Source organism: Plectropomus leopardus, chromosome 23 (genome assembly GCF_026936395.1).
Source record: "Plectropomus leopardus strain MGB_pleo_1.0 chromosome 23, ASM2693639v1, whole genome shotgun sequence".
In the NCBI taxonomy this organism is placed as follows: Eukaryota; Metazoa; Chordata; class Actinopteri; order Perciformes; family Serranidae; genus Plectropomus; species Plectropomus leopardus.
Genome location: NC_142198.1, coordinates 2,477,536 through 2,497,796, shown reverse-complemented (window position 1 = coordinate 2,497,796; position 20,261 = coordinate 2,477,536). Strand labels below are relative to the sequence as shown.

At 37.7% G+C, this 20,261-nt stretch overlaps 1 protein-coding gene across 2 annotated transcripts in view; it reads right to left on the bottom strand.

Moving 5' to 3' along the window:
- focad (focadhesin) overlaps positions 1-20,261 on the bottom strand; it is a 67,195-nt gene that overhangs the window by 18,198 nt on the left and 28,736 nt on the right. For both annotated transcript variants that reach the window (XM_088074005.1, XM_088074006.1), the window contains exons 12-27: positions 17,905-18,009; positions 17,154-17,255; positions 16,932-17,059; positions 14,063-14,189; positions 13,840-13,974; positions 12,268-12,318; positions 11,029-11,112; positions 9,683-9,818; positions 7,832-8,020; positions 6,044-6,165; positions 5,847-5,939; positions 4,407-4,495; positions 3,520-3,561; positions 2,680-2,788; positions 1,463-1,579; positions 883-1,121 (exon numbers count right to left, since the gene is read on the bottom strand). In XM_088074005.1, coding sequence (XP_087930131.1) covers positions 883-1,121; positions 1,463-1,579; positions 2,680-2,788; positions 3,520-3,561; positions 4,407-4,495; positions 5,847-5,939; positions 6,044-6,165; positions 7,832-8,020; positions 9,683-9,818; positions 11,029-11,112; positions 12,268-12,318; positions 13,840-13,974; positions 14,063-14,189; positions 16,932-17,059; positions 17,154-17,255; positions 17,905-18,009 — 1,868 coding nt within the window. The remainder of the gene's footprint in view (positions 1-882; positions 1,122-1,462; positions 1,580-2,679; positions 2,789-3,519; positions 3,562-4,406; positions 4,496-5,846; positions 5,940-6,043; positions 6,166-7,831; positions 8,021-9,682; positions 9,819-11,028; positions 11,113-12,267; positions 12,319-13,839; positions 13,975-14,062; positions 14,190-16,931; positions 17,060-17,153; positions 17,256-17,904; positions 18,010-20,261) is intronic.

Below are 20,261 nucleotides of genomic sequence, written 5' to 3'. Positions count from 1 at the left end.
ATAAACTTCCTGTAATCCTAAAAACGTCGTTGAAATGTCCTTAATACAAGAAAGGTCCTAAAATTCTATAAATGTCCTAAATTATTAGAGACATCCAATAATCATGGAGACATCCAGAAATCATAGAAATGTCCTAAAATCCTCAAAATGTCAAAAAATCTGAGAAATGCCCAAAAATCCCCAAATTATCCCAAAATCTTTGCAACATCGTAAAATTTCAGAAATTTCCTTGAATCCTAGAAATGTCCTAAAACCCTACAGACATCCAAAAATCTGAGCCTAAAAAAATTACTTAAAATCCAAACAACATACTAAAAGTCCAAGACATCCTAATATCCAAAAAACATCTTAAAATCCTAGAAATGTCCTGAAAACCTAGAATTTTTCCAGAAATCCTAAAAGTCCTAAAATCCTACACACATCCTAAAATGCCCTTAAATAAAACAAACATCCTAAAAACCTAGAAATTTCCTGAAATGTCCTGAAATCCTTGAAATGTTCTAAAATCCAAAAGATGCCCCAAAATCCAACAAATGTTCTAAAATGTTTGGAATTTCATAAAATTCTAATAACGTCCTAAAAATCTCAGAAATGTCCTAAAATCCTACGACTGTTCTAAAGTTGTACAAATGTCCTGAAAACCTAGAAATTTCCTGAAATAATGGAAATGTCCTAAAATCCAAAAGCTGTCCTAAAATGTAACGAATGTCCTAAAATCCAAAAGCTGTCCTAAAATGTAACGAATGTCCTAAAATCCTAGAAACATGTATGGGGCCTTTGCAACTGGCCCCTGGCCTCCTGTCCTTTTACAAAAGTGGCCCCTAGTTGAGCATCACTGGCTGACATCATATTGGGTCATTGCTGCAGACATAGAGACTGTACCTGAGGCGTTGGTGGTGCAGGCTGGACAGCACCATACCCAGCGCTAGGCCTGAGTGGAACTGGACAGCCTGGGAGTCGTCAGCGGTGGGGGAGCCCGGCAGGCTGGCCTGCAGCACTGACAGGACCTGAACCACACCGTCCCTCTGCCACACCACCAGCACCGGGACCAGCAGGGACAGGGCCACGCTGGCACAGGAGCGAGCTATGGCACTGGCTGTGTTCTCACCAGAGTAGGAACGCTGTGAGGAGGAGGAGGAGGAGGAGGAGGAGGTGGAGGAGGAGAGGGAGGGGGTCAGGTGTGTTTGATGTGTTCTCTAGCTGAAAATGTGTGCAGACTGACGGCAGCCAGATACACACACAGCAGGGGACTGATGACATTATGCATGAGTGAGGAGAAGGTGCTGCTGTGCTGTGTTTGAACGGTGTGATGGTATTCTCAGCACAGCAGTTAGAAAACAGCAGAGAAACAAGGACACCTGCAGGAGCTGAAAGCTCAGTGCACGACTTCACAGTTTTCTGGCGGCTGTTACTGTAGATTAAGACACAAAAACAGAAAGCAGAAACCTGGTATGAAACGTACATGTAGGAACCATGGGAAGACTTGTCCTCTGGCCTTGTAGCTGCTGCTGCTGATGCTGAGCAGGGTGTTGAGGACCATGGCCAACCAGCTGGCTGTGGGCACAAACTCTGGACCCGCCTACAGGGACAGGTCACCAAGGAAGACTTTACAGAGCTTTGTCATTCATACATCAACTTAACTCTTGTATGAGCAACTTTATTTTTTTAATCATTTTGGCTGTGTTCATGCATACTGCATACATTTTGGCCAGATTGTGTATTTTTGTTTAATCTGTGAATTTCTGTGAATTTTTTCAGCACCTACAATACGTCTAAAATACACTGTAGAAACTAAATTGTTACATTCAGACTGTTAAGGTCAAAAAATGCCCCATTGAAACTCATTTAAACTGACATTTTTGATTTCACAGCCATCAAAACATAAATACATGCACTGTATTATTTCTGGATGTCATTCTGGGCTTTTGACTTGGAATTTGTCTTTTTTACTATTCTCTACCTGATGACATCATTTTTACCATATTTGGCATATGGAGAAAATACATGCTATTTCCACTAGTGCAGTGTCACCATCAATGTTGCTCCTAATCACTGACATGTCCCAAACAGATTTTCTTTTTAATCCAAAAACACTGGCATCATGACAAAAACCTGACATTCAAAGGATTAAAATTCTGAAAAATTAATTAAGATTCGATATTTCTGATTACGACTGATGTTGGTGAAAAAATAAATTAACTCAATGAAAGTAGAACATCATATAAATATATAAATATTTTTTATAGCCTGATTTTAAAAAGCACATTTTGTGTGCAGAGCAGTGTGAGTGTGAATATTTGACACTGCAAAAAAACAATAATGTATAAAAATCAATGTTGATGCTAATCATTAACACATCCTAGGCTGTGATAATAATTTTTTTTGATGTTTTACAACACAATGTCAGAAATACACAATTCATAAAAACCTACTTTACATATCTGATCATTTCAAAGACTTTTTAAAGATTGATTTAAGACAATTTAATACCAATTAGGGTATTAAATTATTTTTAGATAAATGTATTAAATTAGGGATTGACAGGAAGCCTGATTTTTACAAATCAATATAAATTCGAAAGAAATAAGCTTAATAAAAATACCACATACTGTAACTTTTATAAGGAGCAGCCCCACACAGTCATAAAGTAACATGTAACACAGAAACATGTTGAATTACCGTGAGGCTGCCGTCGCTGTCAGCAGGCAGGTTGCTCTCATATTTGGCCAGGACAGCAGCCAGGCCGCTCAGAGCCAGGATGGAGTTCCCCTGAACAACAGGACTGTCCCTGAAACACACGAACGACACGCTGCTGTCACGACTGACATCTCTAAGTGGACCCACTACATGAAGTTGAGACCACGCTTTTGCCATCAGGATCCCTCGACTCTGTGCAGAATCAGCAACTTCTTTTAAATCACTTCTTAAAACTCACTTTTACAGACTTGCTTTTATGTTTTTCATATTTATTTACTTATTTATTTTTTCAGTTTTATCTCTTACTCTATTTATTTTGCTGCTCTTACTCTATTCATCTGCACCCCATCCTTCTTATGTCCTGCTCTTACCATCTTTTCAAGTTTAAATTTATTTACTTTCATCTTTCTCTTATTCATCTGTTTTCAACATCTTATCTTAGTTTTTTTCCCCACTGAAATGATATGTCTGGCTATATAACTTATTATTTTTATTGCCTTTTATGCATTTATTCTTATGTTTTTCAAAACCTTTTTTAAAATTTCATACTTTAACTGCCTTTTTGTGATCTGCCTGTTTTAGTCCTTTAATTTGCTTTATTCTTGTTAACTTTTGAATGTGCAGTTTGTGCTTGTCCTTTTGACTGTAGAGCTTTCTCTGATTGTTGTTTATTTTTATTATTCCCCTTCCTGTTCCTGCCTTTGTAAACAATTGTTTTTAAAAGGTTCTATATAAATAAAGTAAGTATTATTATTATTATGACAGATCTCTTCGACAGCTGTGTTTTCTATGAAACCACATGCAGTGAAGCTGGAGACTCACTTTGTGGCAGCTTTGATGACATCTGTCAGCTGATCTCGGGCCCTGAGAGGGATAACAGGAGAGAGATGGAGAGGTGAGGAAGAAAGGATGAAAGAAAAAGAGAGAAACAAGAGTATAAAAGGAAGAGCCTTCTTCTGATAATGTAGTGATGTATGAACAACAGCATGTATTCACACACACACACACAAACACTTTAAAACCTGGTTTCTTGTGCTGCGTTCAGATGCCTCTCACAAGCTATTTAACCCATTGAAACCTAAGCAAATTCGTTTGATTTCTTCCAAAAACATGGAAAAAAGGCAATGTGAAACTTGGCAAAAAATGTCCCACAAATGGCAGAACATTAAATTAAAAGGTGTCAAAGAAACAACCTGAAAATTAATTTTAAATTGAGGAAAGAATTATTCGAAAATTACCAAAAGCAGGAGGAAAACATCTTGAAAAACAGATTTATAATCATCATAGTTGTTTATATAAAATTATCTTACAGAAAAAAAACCCAACATTTTTTAAATTTACTGTAATTTTTGGTTCATTTTTTGTGTGTTTTGTTTTAAACTTTTGTTTTTGTTGTCGCTTATTTTCAGGTAATTTTTTGTACCTTTTTACTAATTTTTTGTAATTTTTTAGCCCATGTGTAGCAAAGAAGCCCATTGCCTTATCCCAATGTTTCTGAAAGAAACAATTTTGCTCAAGTTTCAAAGGGTTAATGCCAACTGTGGATTGCTGATTGCTGATATTCAGATCAAGGTGTTCGATGTGCGTGAAGCAGCATTCAGACACCACTCCTACTTTACATCTATATTCATAAGTATAACCGGCATGTTGGGCACAGAAGAAGTTGTAGGGTACGGGACCGAGGTACAGGGGGTGTAAGTGACTCTCACCACAGCCAGGCACAGTGCTGTTTGTACTGGAGCTCCTCTGGGTTCTCTTTGCCTTGTTTCTGCTGCATCTGCAAATCAGCACGGCGACCCTGAACACACACACACACACACACACACACACACACACACACACACACACACACACACACACACACACACACACACAAAACAACACACATTTAATTTTACAATGCAGGACATCTGATTCATGCTGTCAAAGTCAAGGAAAGACTGCTACAGATTCTCTTCCTTATTGCCAAAAACATGATAACTGTGAACTGGAAGGCTATAAAACCACCAATGAGACAATGAAGGCAGAGACTCAGGCAGGTCTACATGATGGGACACATGACTGCTGGTCTACAAATAAAAATGGACATTTTTGCTCAAAGGTGGAGCTGTGTTATAATATATCCAGGTGATTAAGAGATATAGGTTGTTGTAAAAGAACAAAAAAATGTCTCATTATAATTGATCCTGCTTTGTAATAATTATTATCATGGAATTATCATGTATGTATTATTATTATTCTTATTATATATAAAGTCCTACATCAGGGAATGTTCCTTTTTGTTAAAATTGAAAGTAAAAAGTCAAAGAAAGACATGATGTTGCTTCATAAGGACAAATTTTTCAAGGTCAATATGATGGCAAAATGCTGAAATTACAGTAAAAAATGGGACTAAACTATTTGGAATAGATGTAATGGAAAGTTGCTGCATTAGAATTATTGTTATTGCTTACTTATTTTCACCAGAAATTATAATGTAATGATTCGTTGTTATGTAGTAAGGTTATATGGTATTTTGACATGCAAACAACTTGATTCATGATTACATTTTTTCAGACATTACTCAGAAGAACAAGACTGCTATTCCAGAGACATTTGAATTCCAGACATGCCAACATTAGTATAAAATCATTTAAATCAAATTGAAAAGCTTTTTTCTACATCTGTGTGTACTGCCTACTGCAGTCATTTGACCCTGGTTTGAATGTTGATCATACGCATTGTTACTGTATTAAAAAGACAGATGTTAGTAGATGTTAGCGGGGTTTTTGTGCAGTGGGAATGAGGCTTAAGTCTCTAGTTCGCTCATTCTATGGTCCAAATGGATGAGGAAGCAGCGCAGACCATCCAGGCTCCAAGTGCCACTAAGCAATTTTCATAGAAATGGACAGGGTTGCACCTTCAATGCTGTTTCTAATCCTCTTAATACATCACGTTTACTTCTAGTGGACTTTCTGTTATGAGGACAGGTGTTCAGTCTGTTTGTCATTCCCTCTGTCCTGATAAGACTGAAACCAGTCTGCTTTTCAAAATGTGTCCCCCGCATCTTAACAATGCCTGATGAATGTTTCCTCTCTACAACGACATGTACCACTGTTTAATAATTCAATTAATATGTCATCAATCTATCAGTTCCCAGAAGCACAAACCTGTAGGGTGGCGTGGAAAGCTCGGCTCATGAAACCTCTCCAGGCCTGAGGCAGGAGGAGCGCACGGTGCCACTCAGACGGCTGGATGTTCACCTGCACATCAAAAACAGCAGGCAGGGAATATTTGGGAGCTGTTTGAAATGATTAAATACCAGAGAGTAGCACGAGAGGCAGAGGAAGGACAGGTTAGGATGTACCTCGTGAATGAGGGCTGCCAGGGTCTGCTGGTAGCTGCGACTGCGGCTGATGAGGAAGCGATCAATTGGTCTGCCTTCACGATCTGTCTGCACGGGCAGCTCATAACACAGGAGCAGTCCAGCTACAACACACACACACATACAGAGAGAGAACGAGCTACAACAGCATTGTGGTTGCAAACACACTGATTATGTGCAAATAGTACAGCAGGTACTTTGACAATTTAAAACTTTTGCTTTTAATTTGATTATATGGCCAGTTGGGACCAAAGGCATACTACAACACAACATATGACATATTATAAATTAATGAAGTTGCTAACATAACATGTTAGCAAACAAGCACCTGTTTATACATCCAGCAGACACATTAGCATTTATTGCGAATCATTTTTGTGTCCACCTGATGAATGTCAGAGTAAATATATTCACACTTTTAAGCTCTGTTTTGGTCTCCACCAACTCGAAAAAATAAAAAATAAAATCTGTCTGTTTAGCTGCTAAATGCTCTAATGAAAAAAACTGCTGCTGTAGCTGGAAACCAGGTTGATGAGACTGTGATTCCTGACATCATTTCTTTGTCAAATATGTAAGGAGCTGGTAGCTACGGATGGAAACAACATGACACCAGTGACCGGTTGAATTAAGTATTTTAATTCAAAATTTACCCTAAAAAATGCCCTTAAGGTTTCCTTAAAAAAATATGTTGTCAGAAACTGGCTCAGTGAATGTGACAAGGAGGGAGTCCATACAAGAGATTTAGTAAAAACAATTCTAATATATTATACTTAGACATACAAAAACAGACAACCAAACCAAAACCAACAGTGCAGGGTGGATGTCTGCTGGAGGAAAAGAGAGTGAGGCAGCACCTGGGCCAGCTTTTATAGCTGGGAATGCCCAGGTTAGCTTAATCATCCTAACGACCCCCCAATGTTGGTAAGCTGCCTAACGCGGCCATGACAGCCTCCAAGACAGTGAGAGGGGCATAACACCCCCACCTCTCACAATCAAGGTCCCACCTTGATATCTAAAGAACAAATTAGAGTCCAGAATAACACAGTTCAAAATAACATTGGCCCACATCTAATTTCTCATTGTAAAAATTACTTCCTGAGCATTGACACACACATGCACCACAGTGTTTCCTCTTCCATTATTTGGAGGGGCGCCCCACCCCCCCAACAGGTCCCCTGCCCCCCTGAAAAGTCCAATCTATTTTATTTTTATATTTATTAACTTTATTTTATCTTATGTATAGCACCAATTCATCACAGAAGTCAATCACGGTTGCTTTTCATATAGAAGAGGTCTAGACCTTGCTTTGTTATTTATTTATTTATTTATTTTTGGTAAAAAAGATTATTTTAAGAGCTTTTATTTGAAAGGACAGATATTTAAAAGTGGGAGAGAGAGGGGATTACATGCAGCAAAGGTCAATTCACAGATGCACACAGCTTCTGTGTTCAGTTACACAATTACACATTATAGTGGTGTAATATAACATAAAAGGAAACAAAAAAGACAGCTGAACTGTGTTGCTGTGAACTCACCTGTGATCATTATGTTGTAGGTCAAAACGCACAAACTGACTTTGTCTAATTTTAAGTGTAAAGCATTTTGTAATGTTGGTTTTGATAAGTGTTATATAAATAAACCTTATCATTATTACTTATTAAACCATCTCCATAACTACTTATCCTTGCCAGAAAAATGTTTACTGTGTTTTCCAACACTCATTTCCGAAAAGCAAGGAAACACAATGTTTGGGGGGTTGGATGTGCTCACCTGCCAGTCCTGGCTTCAGCCCAGGCTGCTTGTTGTTCTCATAGGTCTTCAGAGTGAATAAAGGGATTCCTGCCACGGTCTTCCCCTGGTCCGATCGCAGGTTCCCCCCCCTCAGAGCAGAGAAGTACACCCCCCGGGGCATCTGGCTCATCTCCTGCTTCACCAGAGAGGTCAGGAGGAGCTGGAAGGCTGATAGGAAAGAGACAAAATAAAAGTCCATCTAGCATGATCCCTCTCTGGCTTCCCAACACAAACAGTGGCTGGGTTTCAGTTTTGCGCAAAACTTAAGTGATATTTTCAAAATTTCAACAAAACTCTCACTAATCCGGTACTGTTACACTCAAGGGATGTTTGGATCAAAGTGCATAAAATGTTCAGATTTAGACATAGTTTACAAAGATAGTCATCACTGTGGCACAACCCTGAGCTATGTATCGGGGAAAAATCTGTGTACTGGAAACAGTGGCATTCCAGAGGTTTAAGTGTTATAGGTGATTTATTTGAAAATGATGTGTTTTTATCTTGCGATAACCTTAAGGAAAGATTCAAACTGGTGGGAAAGGATAATTTCTGGAAATATTTGCAACGGAGGAGTTGCATTACATCTAAACCATACAGTGTTGCTGACAATATGCAAAGGAAAATGCAAAGCCTCCCAATTCTATAAGATTGCCATCTCCTCTACTTGTCATGACTCCGATCAAATTAAAATAATCTGGCAGAGGGACTTTGGAATTGAGATTGAATATGATAAGTGGAAAAAACTGTGGCTGATTGTGGAAAATATGTGAGAGAGGCTAGAGGGAAACTTATTCAATACAAGATATTTCATAGCTATTACTATACACCCTCTAAACTTTATGGAATGAAATTGTTGAATGATAATCTGAGTTGGAAATGTAAAACTGCAGCAGGAACTTTTCTTCACTGCATTTGGGAATGTGTTTTGGTCAGACCCCTCTGGACTCAGATTATAAATATTTTAAGCAACTGGTTTGGATCAGAAATCCCTTGAGCCCAGAGCTCTGTGTATTGGGAATCAAATCTCAAATACCTGACTTCTCCAACGGTAAGTTTTCTGTAATCACTGTATGCAACAGCCCGTCGAATCATTCTGAGACACTGGAAAACCCCACAGACTCCACAGGTGAAAGACTGGGTCGATGCTATGATTTAAACTGCGTGTGAATGTATGCTTAGCAGATTATATGGCAATTAGGGGAGGGGAGGGGGCACCATGGGACAGGTTTTGGGGACACTTAAAGCTAGTAAATAATCCTAACTACAATATTGGTTGCCATCTGAATGGGTTTCTGTAATGGCTGAACATTTCTGTAACATTTTATCATGGCTTTCTGTATTGCTGATTCAGTCTTTACTGCCCCATCTGTTTATGTTCACTGGACTTGCAATGTGAGGTCTGCCTCTATGTACGATCTCGGTCCCTTCCTCCGTCCACACATACTGAGCCATGTTTTGCAGAAAGTCATGTGACTTTGTTATACTTCTTCTTCTTCTTTTGGTTTAGTGGGGGTTGGCATCCATAAAGTCACATTAATGCCACTGGGCTTTACACATCATATGAGCTATAAAAGCAAAAGAAGGTGTTTTCATTGCTTTTTTGCGAAATATGGCTTTTTTGAATAAGCCTGAAATACCACCTTACTCGAGCATAAATACTTTTTTGCACTAAAAGGGAGGGTTTCTTTTTAGACTGATGTGTTTCCATTAGGCGTATTTGTATTCCCAGTTTCCATTTGCGTAATTTGAGGGTTAATGGAAACCTGCCCACTGCCTGTTGTGTGTGATGGGGTGGAGTGTCTGACTCGGCAGGGAGTGAGTGTGCGTTACCTGGTAGAACAGAGCCAGGGGTGAGAGCCATCAGCTTCACATAAGATGACCCTGGGATGGACAGATCCTTCTCCTCTTCATTCTCCTTCTCTTCTTCATCCTGCTCATCTGTGGGGGGGCTTATTGCTGGTCTAGCCTGCAGAGATGTGAGACTTGTTGGCACCTTTAGGGTGAAAAGGTTGTGGCTAAGAGCTGTGGACAAACTAACTAAATTGACCATAAATCTATGGCCCATCATATCATAATCTATTATTTCAGTGACAATTTCATAAGCAGTTAATTGATTAGATCAGGTGATTTATATCTAAACAAATCTTTTTATTAAGTTAATTTTAGATTTTAAATTGATTTGACTTGTACTCACAGATTATTCTGAGGTTTTCTTTATTGATAAATCATATGTTGAACTGTTAGACTGTATAAGAAAGATGGATGAAACGACAGCTCCCTAAAAGTGAAGCCAAAAATCTCCATCGCCCCCTGGTGGCTGGCTGCAGTATATGTCATAAAGCCCACCCTTGAATGTTAGTGAAAGGGACATAGGCCCAACTAAAAACTCTAAATACACGTCAAATAAAACTTTCCCAAAGATGGTGTCTGCATGGAGGATTATTCAGAGCAGTGTGGTTAATTAAAATCTTTAAAAGTTTTATCTATTCTAATTTTCTATTTGGACTTTTAATTTGAATTATGACCAAAAATATCCTCCATATGTCTTTAATTTTAGTGAGTTGGCTTCGAAGGATGTCACCAGCAAGATGGCAGCGGCCACATCTGGGATATTTTGGTGTCATGTTTTTAGCCATGTTGTAGCCTGTAGCTTCTAGTGTATAGCGTCATGCTAACCAGCTAGCAGATAACAAAAGCTTTCGATACCTTAACGCAGCTCACACACAAGGAGCTACAGGCTACAACATGGCTAAAAACATGATACTGGTGATGTTTTTTTAAAACAACTTGGCTTGTTGGGGCTTCAGGACACTTAGATTACTTCGGAGGAGCATTATGAAGACAGTTTGTGGATTTATTATGTATTTTTTAATGTTTGAATCTGTCACCATTTGCTTTAGTTGTCTGGGAGATGACTGCAATGCCTTTTCCCTGTGATAGATAGAAAATGACTACATTTTCATTTTTGGGTGAACCATCCTTTTAAACTTTTTTAAAAATTCCTTAAAACCTTATGTTTTTGTGAAAAAACTTTTTACTGTGATACTTCATTCAGATGTTAAGCTTTCCACATCATATACATTTTCCACATAATAATCTGCATTAACTTATCTATTCAATGTGTAATGTAAAGCTATAGAGCTGAGAGCATTAGGAGAGTGGAGCAGGACTCTTACCGCCTCAGGAAGATGATTGATCGTGTGGACTGTTTCAGGAAAATCCGCCAACGCCTTGTAGCCACAGCTGGCCACCTCTGGATCCTGTTACAGCACACGCGCGCACCCACACACAAACACAAACACAAACACACACACACACACACACACACACACACACACACACACACACACACACACACACACACAGAGTTCTTACAGTGTTGTACATGCACAGATGCCTCACCATTTGAAATATGAGCTCACTGTAGGGGATGTAGACACTAGTGTTATATAGATGACTATTTCATTGAGGTTTAAAGCTAACTTTTGGGTCCACAAAAGCAGAAACCTAAAAAATGCTACAAAGCTACATAAAGCTGAATAATTAATAATTCTGCAAGTGACCCATTTGATGTTATACATCATGAATTTAATCCATTGGTAACATGAAAATAAAAATATAATAATAATAATAGAGCAGCTTAACCCTTTAAGTCCTCTCCAAGATAAAAACAATGGAAAAAAAATCCATTTGTGACATACCTACCAATTTTTTTTTCACCATATATTTAGTGGATAACATTAAATGTATCGTTTTACAATAATGAATGATAGTGATGATTTTTTTATTTCTACGCAAACAGTCAGTTTTAATTTCATTAGCTTAGTTTCTCTGTCTTTACCATAGAAGGCCAAATCGACAGTTTTGTGGAGCATGTTTTTAGGAAATTATTTGACCCTTATTAGACTTTTATTTTTTGTATAAAGTTACACAACTGTTCATTAAAACCTCTGACTTTATGACATTTCAAATAAATATGTCTTCCTATGAAAGTCCAACCACACAAAGCCCCCATGTTTGGGGGATTTTTTTCTATTACTAAGTTTCTGTTGGAGGTGGACTGAAAACACAGACTGTTTAAAGTCACAGCGACATCCAGTGGATGCTATATGCATAACACACCCAAACTGACTGGAGATAGCTCAGTAAGGTTGAGTTGAATTCAACACGTTTTTCATTAAGATATTGTGACTTAAAATGTGCTCTACCAAACGGTTCGGCGGGATATTAAAGGGTTAAGAGTGCATGAGGTGTTCAGTTGAGCAGCTGCTGTCCCCAAACGTGCAGCTCATTTACGAACATTGACTCAGTCAGTCTGTTTTATTCTGAAAGGAACGACTTTAAATTATTCATCAAACTGTCACAATTCTGTAAATGATGGCAAAAATAAGATAAGATATGTTGAGTACACAGACCTTGCTCACAGCATAGTTCCAGAGAAAGCTGACCACCTCCTCATTCAGTTTCTGGAAAAACACAGATAAAAAAATAAGCTGCAAATAGTGGAAAGTCTGTTACTACATTAATAAAAACGTATTGTTTTATTTTTTTAAAAAAAGAGAGAGATAGAGAGAGAGAGAGAGAGAGATTTAAGGCTCACAAAGGTTAAGCTGTAATTTCTGTGGTCCTCATTGTTAGCTGAAGGATTAATAACTTATTTCCTTCTTTTTTATTGTTATTATCATAATACTCCTTTTGGATCCTTGAAGGAACATTCATCCCTGATTATTTCTCATACAATATTTGTGTTCAGATTTACAGCACCAAAGCACTGCAGCATTGTATGGTGACACCATCACTGAGAGATGCACTCACTGGTTACAGCACACGACAGCAGGGGTGGAAAGTAACTAAGTACATTTACTCAAGTGCTGTTGTTAAATACAAATATGAGATAACTGAGCTAAGTATTTTCTTTTTGTGCAACTTTATAACCAAAAGTATGAAGTTGCACGAAAAGAAAACATTACACTACATTTCAGAGGTAAATATGGTACTTTTAACTTCACTACATTTACCTGAAAACTTTGGTCACTAAACAAATAAGATTAGATTTTTTGCTTACAAAATTAACAAGAGTTTGAAAATATACTCTTTTGTAAAAAAAAAAATAAAACCTGGATTGCTAAATCAGTTTATACAAGTACAGCTGCAACAATTAGTTTAGTAATTAACCCAGATTTCTTTTACTCTTCTTTTTTAAATGATGAAACATTTGTTTGTTTTTTCCTTTATAATTGTTCACTTTATAATTTATAAATTTATTTATAATTTCGGGGTGTTTTCAATTTTTAAAGTAATTTTGAGGTTTTGGGGGATTTCTTTTTTATTCCTTTTGTTTTAAGAATGTTGAGTTTTGGTGGCATATTTTGTTTTGCTTTTTAATAATTTCAGGCTTTGTTGTTTTTTTTTTTTTTGACCTCAGCCTTGGCCCTTTGCTGCATGGCATCCCCTCTCCCTTCCACACTTGGTCTGTCCTATCCATTAAAGGCTCCTTTGAGTTTTTTTTTTTTTATTCATTTTGAGTTTTGGGGTGTTTTTTTCTGACAAGTTTGAGGGTTCTTTTTTTGGGGGGGGGATTTAACTTATAAAAATACATTTGTAGTTTTTTTTCCTCTTTCTCTACTTACTCTACTTTAAGTAACATTTCATTCACTAACATGCACTTGCAGCCAAAACAAAGAACAGAGAAGCTTAGATAAACACACACACACACACACACACACACACACACACACACACACACACACACACACACACACACACACACACACACACACACACACAGAGCTTCATCCTCTGCTCAGGACTCCATTGTTTGTTGAATTTGTGCACAAACGGAAGTGCTCAACAATGGTTTGTGGGAGTTGCGTGCTGGAACTACATAGCTTCATTTCGGGGATACCACCTTCTGGACAACCACAGAGACAGATAGACAGAAAACCCCCAGAGCTAAGCTCAGAAGCTTTATGAAGGCGATCAGATACCTCGTAGTCCTCTGACTTGACCTTGAGCTGAGGAACCAGAGCCAGGAGGTCAGCTATGACTCTGACCATCAGAGGACGAGAGTCACAGCTCAGCTCAGGCCCCAGATTCTTCCATGTGGACACAATGTCCACTACCTGCAAAACGAGACTCAGGATACTCAGTGGTCACGTTTGCTATACATACAGAAAACACTGTCTGTGTGTGTGTGTGTGTTTGTGTGACCTCTGCGCGGCACAGCTCCTGTAGTCCCTGCAGGGCGAGAGCAGCAGGGGTCGCCATGTCTGGTCTGCTGCACTGGTTCAGGGTGAGTGTGATGGCAGCCAGCATGTCCCCTCCATGCTGGTAAGGCCTGATACACACACACAAACACAAACAAACAAACAAACAAACAAACAAACAAACACACACACACACACACACACACACACACACACACACACGGGAATTCTGGGATACATGTTGGATGACAATCTTCTATATTACAACATTACAACACAACATCTGGGTAGCTGGGATAGAAGATGTAGCAGATGAAGCAGAGAGTACAGTACGCGTACGTTTAGCTGTAACTGTATTACTTTTAACTATAATTCTTTTATGTTTAACTGTAACTGCAATTTTATTAATTTTAACTATCTTTTTACTTTTAACTGTAATTTTATTACTTTATATTTTCACTTTTAACTGTAATTTTATTACTTTAACTATATTTTTATCTGCTCACTATAATTTCATTAATTTAACTGTATTTCTTTATTTTAACTAATTTTTCTTACATTTTTTCCACTTTAACTGTAATTTAATAATTTATTCAAATTTACTGTAATTTTATTACTTTCATTTAGTATTTACCTACTTGTCATACTTTTTCTATTCTTCTGTTTGCATGCTGGTATGTTTACACCAGGGATTTGCGATGAATGGCATTTTTATCCTTTCTATGTGCTGAACATTTAGTGTAATTGACAATAAAGTTGACTTTGACTTTATATTGATTTTTCCATTATTTGTCTCACAGATCACCCGCATCTGGATGAGACAGAATAGTCTTGCCCAGCTCTATCCAGAATTTGACCCAACATGTCAATGGTGCAGCTGAAACCCAGCAGCTCGTATTCATTCATTTGGAGCACGCCCAAATGTGAGGCTATTGTGTGAAGACAGAGGTCTTTCAAACACCCGTACATGTGTGACAAGACCAGAGAGCCAGAGCCAAGTCTAGCAGAGTTTGGCGCTGCTCAGAGAGATTGAGTCTTTCTTAAACTCAGGCCCACGCTGTTGCTTTCTTGTCACTTTTAACAAGACGTCCCATTTTGTATAACTGGAAAGCTATGCACAGCAGCTGGTTTGAGGAGATAATGGCTCATCTGAAGATGGAAAAATCTCAGATATATCATTCATTATTTCCAAAAAGTATGGCAACCGTTTCTGGATTATTATAACAATGTCCATACCACAAGAAATAGAACTTGAAAAAGTGTGTCACTGTAGGAAAGATGGTCCTTTTAGAATGTCCCTGCAGTAAAAAGATGCATTTTTTTAAGAATTGGTGCACATGACAAGAGAAAACAGATTTATTTAGCATGTGAGTTTGCTTTTTTGCTTCATTTATTATTATCTATGATTTTTAGTATTTGATTTTATTTTTATTTTCTTTATTGTGATAATTTTCTTGTTGGCATACTGTATGTATATATACTAATGTTTGAAAAACCAAATAAAAATATCTGTATGGAGACACTGGGCCTTATGCAAGAAACTATATACATGAACAAAATTTCTCTTAATTTTGCTAGTATCCACAATTTGTTCATGTTTTGTTAGTACCCATTTTTGCTAGGTGAGATGAAATTCTACGAGTGCTGTGTCCAGTGCACTCGTACCACAATAAGAGAGTATAATTCAATCAAATTTAGATGATGTTTTAGAGCAATTATTATGACTGGGTTATTACATTTCAGGGCTATTATTATGAGATAACTACTTTACAAATTAAGATTTTTTCACACAAACCAAAAATATGAAAATATACTAGTACAGCTGAAAAAATTAGTCAATTAATTAGGATATTTAAAGGCAACTATATCTTTCATTGTGTAAGACATTTTTAATGCAAAAAACATTGAATGGTTCCAGCTTCTCAAATAAACTGTATGTTTATATGAGATGATCAACTCTATTAAACTCTATTACAGAATTGCTGTCTTTTCTTTTAATTTTAATTACTTTGATTTATTACATTTATTTAAACCTTATGCATGTGTGATTTTACTTTTATTACTTCCTGAAATTATATTAACTTAAAGTTTATTTAACAATAGGCCTACATCAGTTTCACTCCTGCAGAAATTCTTTTTCTTTCAGGCTTTTTTGATGTCATGTCTTTGCACACAGCACAAAACCTGCCCTTATATGGTGTTTAGGGGGCGTTACCTGTGCTCACAGGTGACTTAGGATTAGTGGGATTCATTGTTCAGCACAGTTAGTCAGAGCAGATTTGGATGGTTAAGAACATTTGGTGCATCTGCGGTTGACTTGTGTTATATTTTCTGTTACCAGAAAATTTAAGGAAAATATAATAGAAATTTAAGAGAATGTTGCTGCATGAGGCCCAATGTCCTTCCTTCAAGACTGAAGGTGATATCATCTCCACTACTAGTATTTGTGAATTGCTTATTTGTCAAGGCAGTGAGCTTGTAAATAAAAGGTGCCACATTTTAATTTGTATTAAATGTAATGCAAATGACCAAAGACTTCCCTTAACTCTTCCCTGCTGTATTCAGGCCACTCTCACATCACAGCCTGTACTCTATGTGTGTGTGTGTGTGTGTGTGTGTGTGTGTGTGTGTGTGTTGTATTTGTTGTTGGGTTAGTGTTAGGGTTAGGGTTTTTTGGTGTGTGTGTGTTGTGTTGTATTTGTTGTTGGGTTAGTGTTATGGTTAGGGTTTTTTGGTGTGTGTGTGTGTGTGTGTGTGTGTGTGTGTGTGTGTGTGTGTGTGTGTGTGTGTGTGTGTGTGTGTGTGTGTGTGTGTGTGTGTGTGTGTGTGTGTGTGTGTGTGTGTGTGTGTGTGTGTGTGTGCGATGGTCTGACCTCTCCCTGCAGATGTCCCTGAGGCAGGCAGCCCGGGCCAGGATCTGCTCCCACTGGGCATCTCTCCCCACCACCACCCTGCTGTCCTGCTGGCCCAGCAGACGCTGCAGCTCCGGGAAGATTCGGTCCTGAAGGAAGGAAACAGTCTTTAGTAAGAAGCCGACAAGAAGACAATGCAGGAAATAAAACAAGGAAGGTCTGAATAGATTTCTTATCAGAGACCTGTTTCCTCCAGAGAACAGTCATGAGGCGCATTGCCACCGCTCTCAGCTTGGGGGCGCTGGCCAGCATGTGCAGAGTCTGCAGCACTGTGGGGACACAGAGCTGGGACAGTAAAGCACAAGGGGTGAGTTAACCCTTTGAAGCCTGGAACAACATTAGTTTTTATGTGCTGCATTCACACACCTTTAGCATGTATTTAGACCTTAGAAAACTGAGCCAACTGATCTGGCATCTTTTGAGAACATGGCTAAAAAGGCACTAAGCAGCTTGGTAAGAGATGTCCTGCAAACTGCAAGAAAATTGGGAAAAGTTGAAAATAACTAAAAATGAGTTGTTTTTTTTCAAAAACAAAAAGAGCAAAAGGGAGGAATAAGGAGAGAAGTTAATATTTGTTTTAAAATAGGGTAAAAAATGTCCAGAAAACTATATTCATAATCATTATTATAAAAATTATATATATATATAACATAAATATTTTTGCTTTACTTTGTTTGTTTTTTAAACCTTTATTCTTTTCTTTTTTTGGTACTTAATTTCAGGGTATTTTCTTGTAACTCATGCATTCTTCCCATGTTTTTTGAAAGAAATCAAGCCAGTTTGCTCAGATTTTTTAATATTCAGAATATGGAATGACTCTCTAATAAGAATGGTCCTCAAAAATAATGAAGTGACATAATGGAGGTATACATAGCAGAGGTTTATATTTCATGATGTGTACAGCAGGACAGAGGAGGCCTGAGGTGTTCAGTACCTTGTGAGTGCCGAGGTTCGGCAGGCAGTTGAGCAGAGCGTGAGTCACGCCTGGATTCTTTTCCCTCCCCAGTTTAAACATCAGAACAGGAAAAAGGGAAGGAACCTGCATACACACGTGAGTTTGGATAAAGGAAACAGCCCAGTCAAACACTGGGCCTCATGCAGCAACGTTCTTTAAAATCTCTCTTATATTTTCCCTAAATCTTCTGATAAGAGAAAATATAAGAGAAGTCAACTCCAAATGCACCAAGCGCTCTTAACCATCCAAATCTGCTCTGACCAGCTGTGCTCAGTGAAGTCCCACTGATCATAAGTCACCTGTTAGCACAGGTAACAGGTTTGGTGATGTGTGCAAAGAGTCTGGCACATGAACAAGTCAGGAGACATGATATCAAAAAAGGCTGTAAGAACAAGAACTTCTGCCATACTGTTAAAAAAACTTAAAATAATATGATTTCAGCGAAATGTATTGAAGACTTAAAAGTAAAAGTACACATGCAAAAAGGTTTAAATAAATCTAATAAATAAAAACAATTAAAATAATGAAAAGAAAATGCGGCACATCCTCAGACATACAGTTTATATGAGAAGCTGCAGCCATTCATTTTTATTTTTATTTTTATTTTTATTTTTTTGCATTAAAAATGACTTACACAAAGAAAGAAGTAGTTGCCAATTAATCTTCCAATCAATCGACTGACTGTTTCAGCTGCACTTGTATATCTTCATATTTTTGGTTTGTGTGAAAAAATCTTAATTTGTAAAGAAGTTTATTTAATAATAGTGGAGTAAAAAGTACAATATTTCCCTCTGAAGTGTAGTGGAGTAGAAGTGAAAAGTGGCATGAGATTAAAATTCTCAAGTAACATCAAAGTAACCTCAGATTTTTATGTACGTACAGTACTGAGTAAATGTACTTGATTACATTCCAGCTCTGGTCAGCAGAGGGACACACAGGAACTGAAATTACAGTATTTGGGATAAATTCACAAAGTGCAGTAGAATCTCTTTGTGACACCGGAGCCATGAAATTTAATAATCTAGCCTGGTCAAATCTAGTCAAATACTATAAAACATCATCTAAATTTCCTTAAATTATATTCATGCATTTTTTAAATGTTCCTCAAATGTAAAGCTTATTTTCCTTGTGCTGGACAACAATTTACGGACTATTAAAGCAACTTATTTTTCTCTAATCTCGGTACGAGTGCTCTGGACCACTCGCAAAAATTTTCTCTTAACTCAGAGAAAAGCAAAAATAAGAAAACATTGGTGAATCCCCAAAATCAATCGGAACTAAAAAAATAAGATAAACTTTGTTTGTGTATGGTTTCTTCCATGAGACCCAAAGAAAACTCTCAGACTGACGCATTTTGGATCCTATGAGCATGAGCATGAGCACATGTTGTTAAAAAAAAAACAAATTCAGGTTATTACCAGAAAGTTACCCTTTTTTTGGCTTGGCAGCTGTGTGTTCCTGTAAAAGAATATCAAACTCCTTTTAAAGGGTTAAAAGAACCTGGATCACCATCACTTATTTAGTGCTGCAATCAGACAGTTCTCACAAGATAACTGACCTTTTATTAACTGAGCAAATTGGTTTGACTTCCTGGAAAAAAAGGAAATAACCATCTTGGTAAGAAATGTCCCACGAGCTGCAAGAAACTTTACCTAAAATTTGATTTAAAAAAGGGGGAGACACACACACACAAAAAGACTGTATTTGTGTAACATCATTTTTTACCATAATGAAGAAAAATTTAAATATTTTCTGAACTAACCCCCCCACTCTTTTTTTTTTTGCAGGTTGGGGGACTTGCCAAGTTGCTCATTATGTTATTTTTCTATGATTTTCAAAGAAATCAAACCAGTTTTCTCGAGTTTTGTAGGTTTAAATGGTAGTAAAGCCGTCTAAATGCAGCACAAGAACACAGATGGCGGCGCACACGGACGCAGCGGCTCACGGCTCTCCCCTTCGGTGCTCTTTTTTGTACTTTATTCTGGTATTCTCCAATCTCGTTATACACTGTATAATGACAACAAAGAGCATTCTGATTCTGATTCTGATGTCACTCCACATGTTAAAGGGTTAACTTAGGAAATCCCTTATCTTTGGTCTGATATTGAGGAGAGGTGTCTAAGGTGTTTGGTGACAGCTTCCACAAGAGTGGAGAATATTGGGGAATGACTGATGAAGAAAAAGCTTTTAAAAAAACAAACAATATTTGGGAGAGACTGGGAATGTGGGATGCAGAGAAGAATATGTGATGTCCCTGCAGAATGTCATCACCATGCTCACGGACATCTGAGTCCCAGCTCATTTCCATCAGATAAAGCCTGATGGACACACAGTTA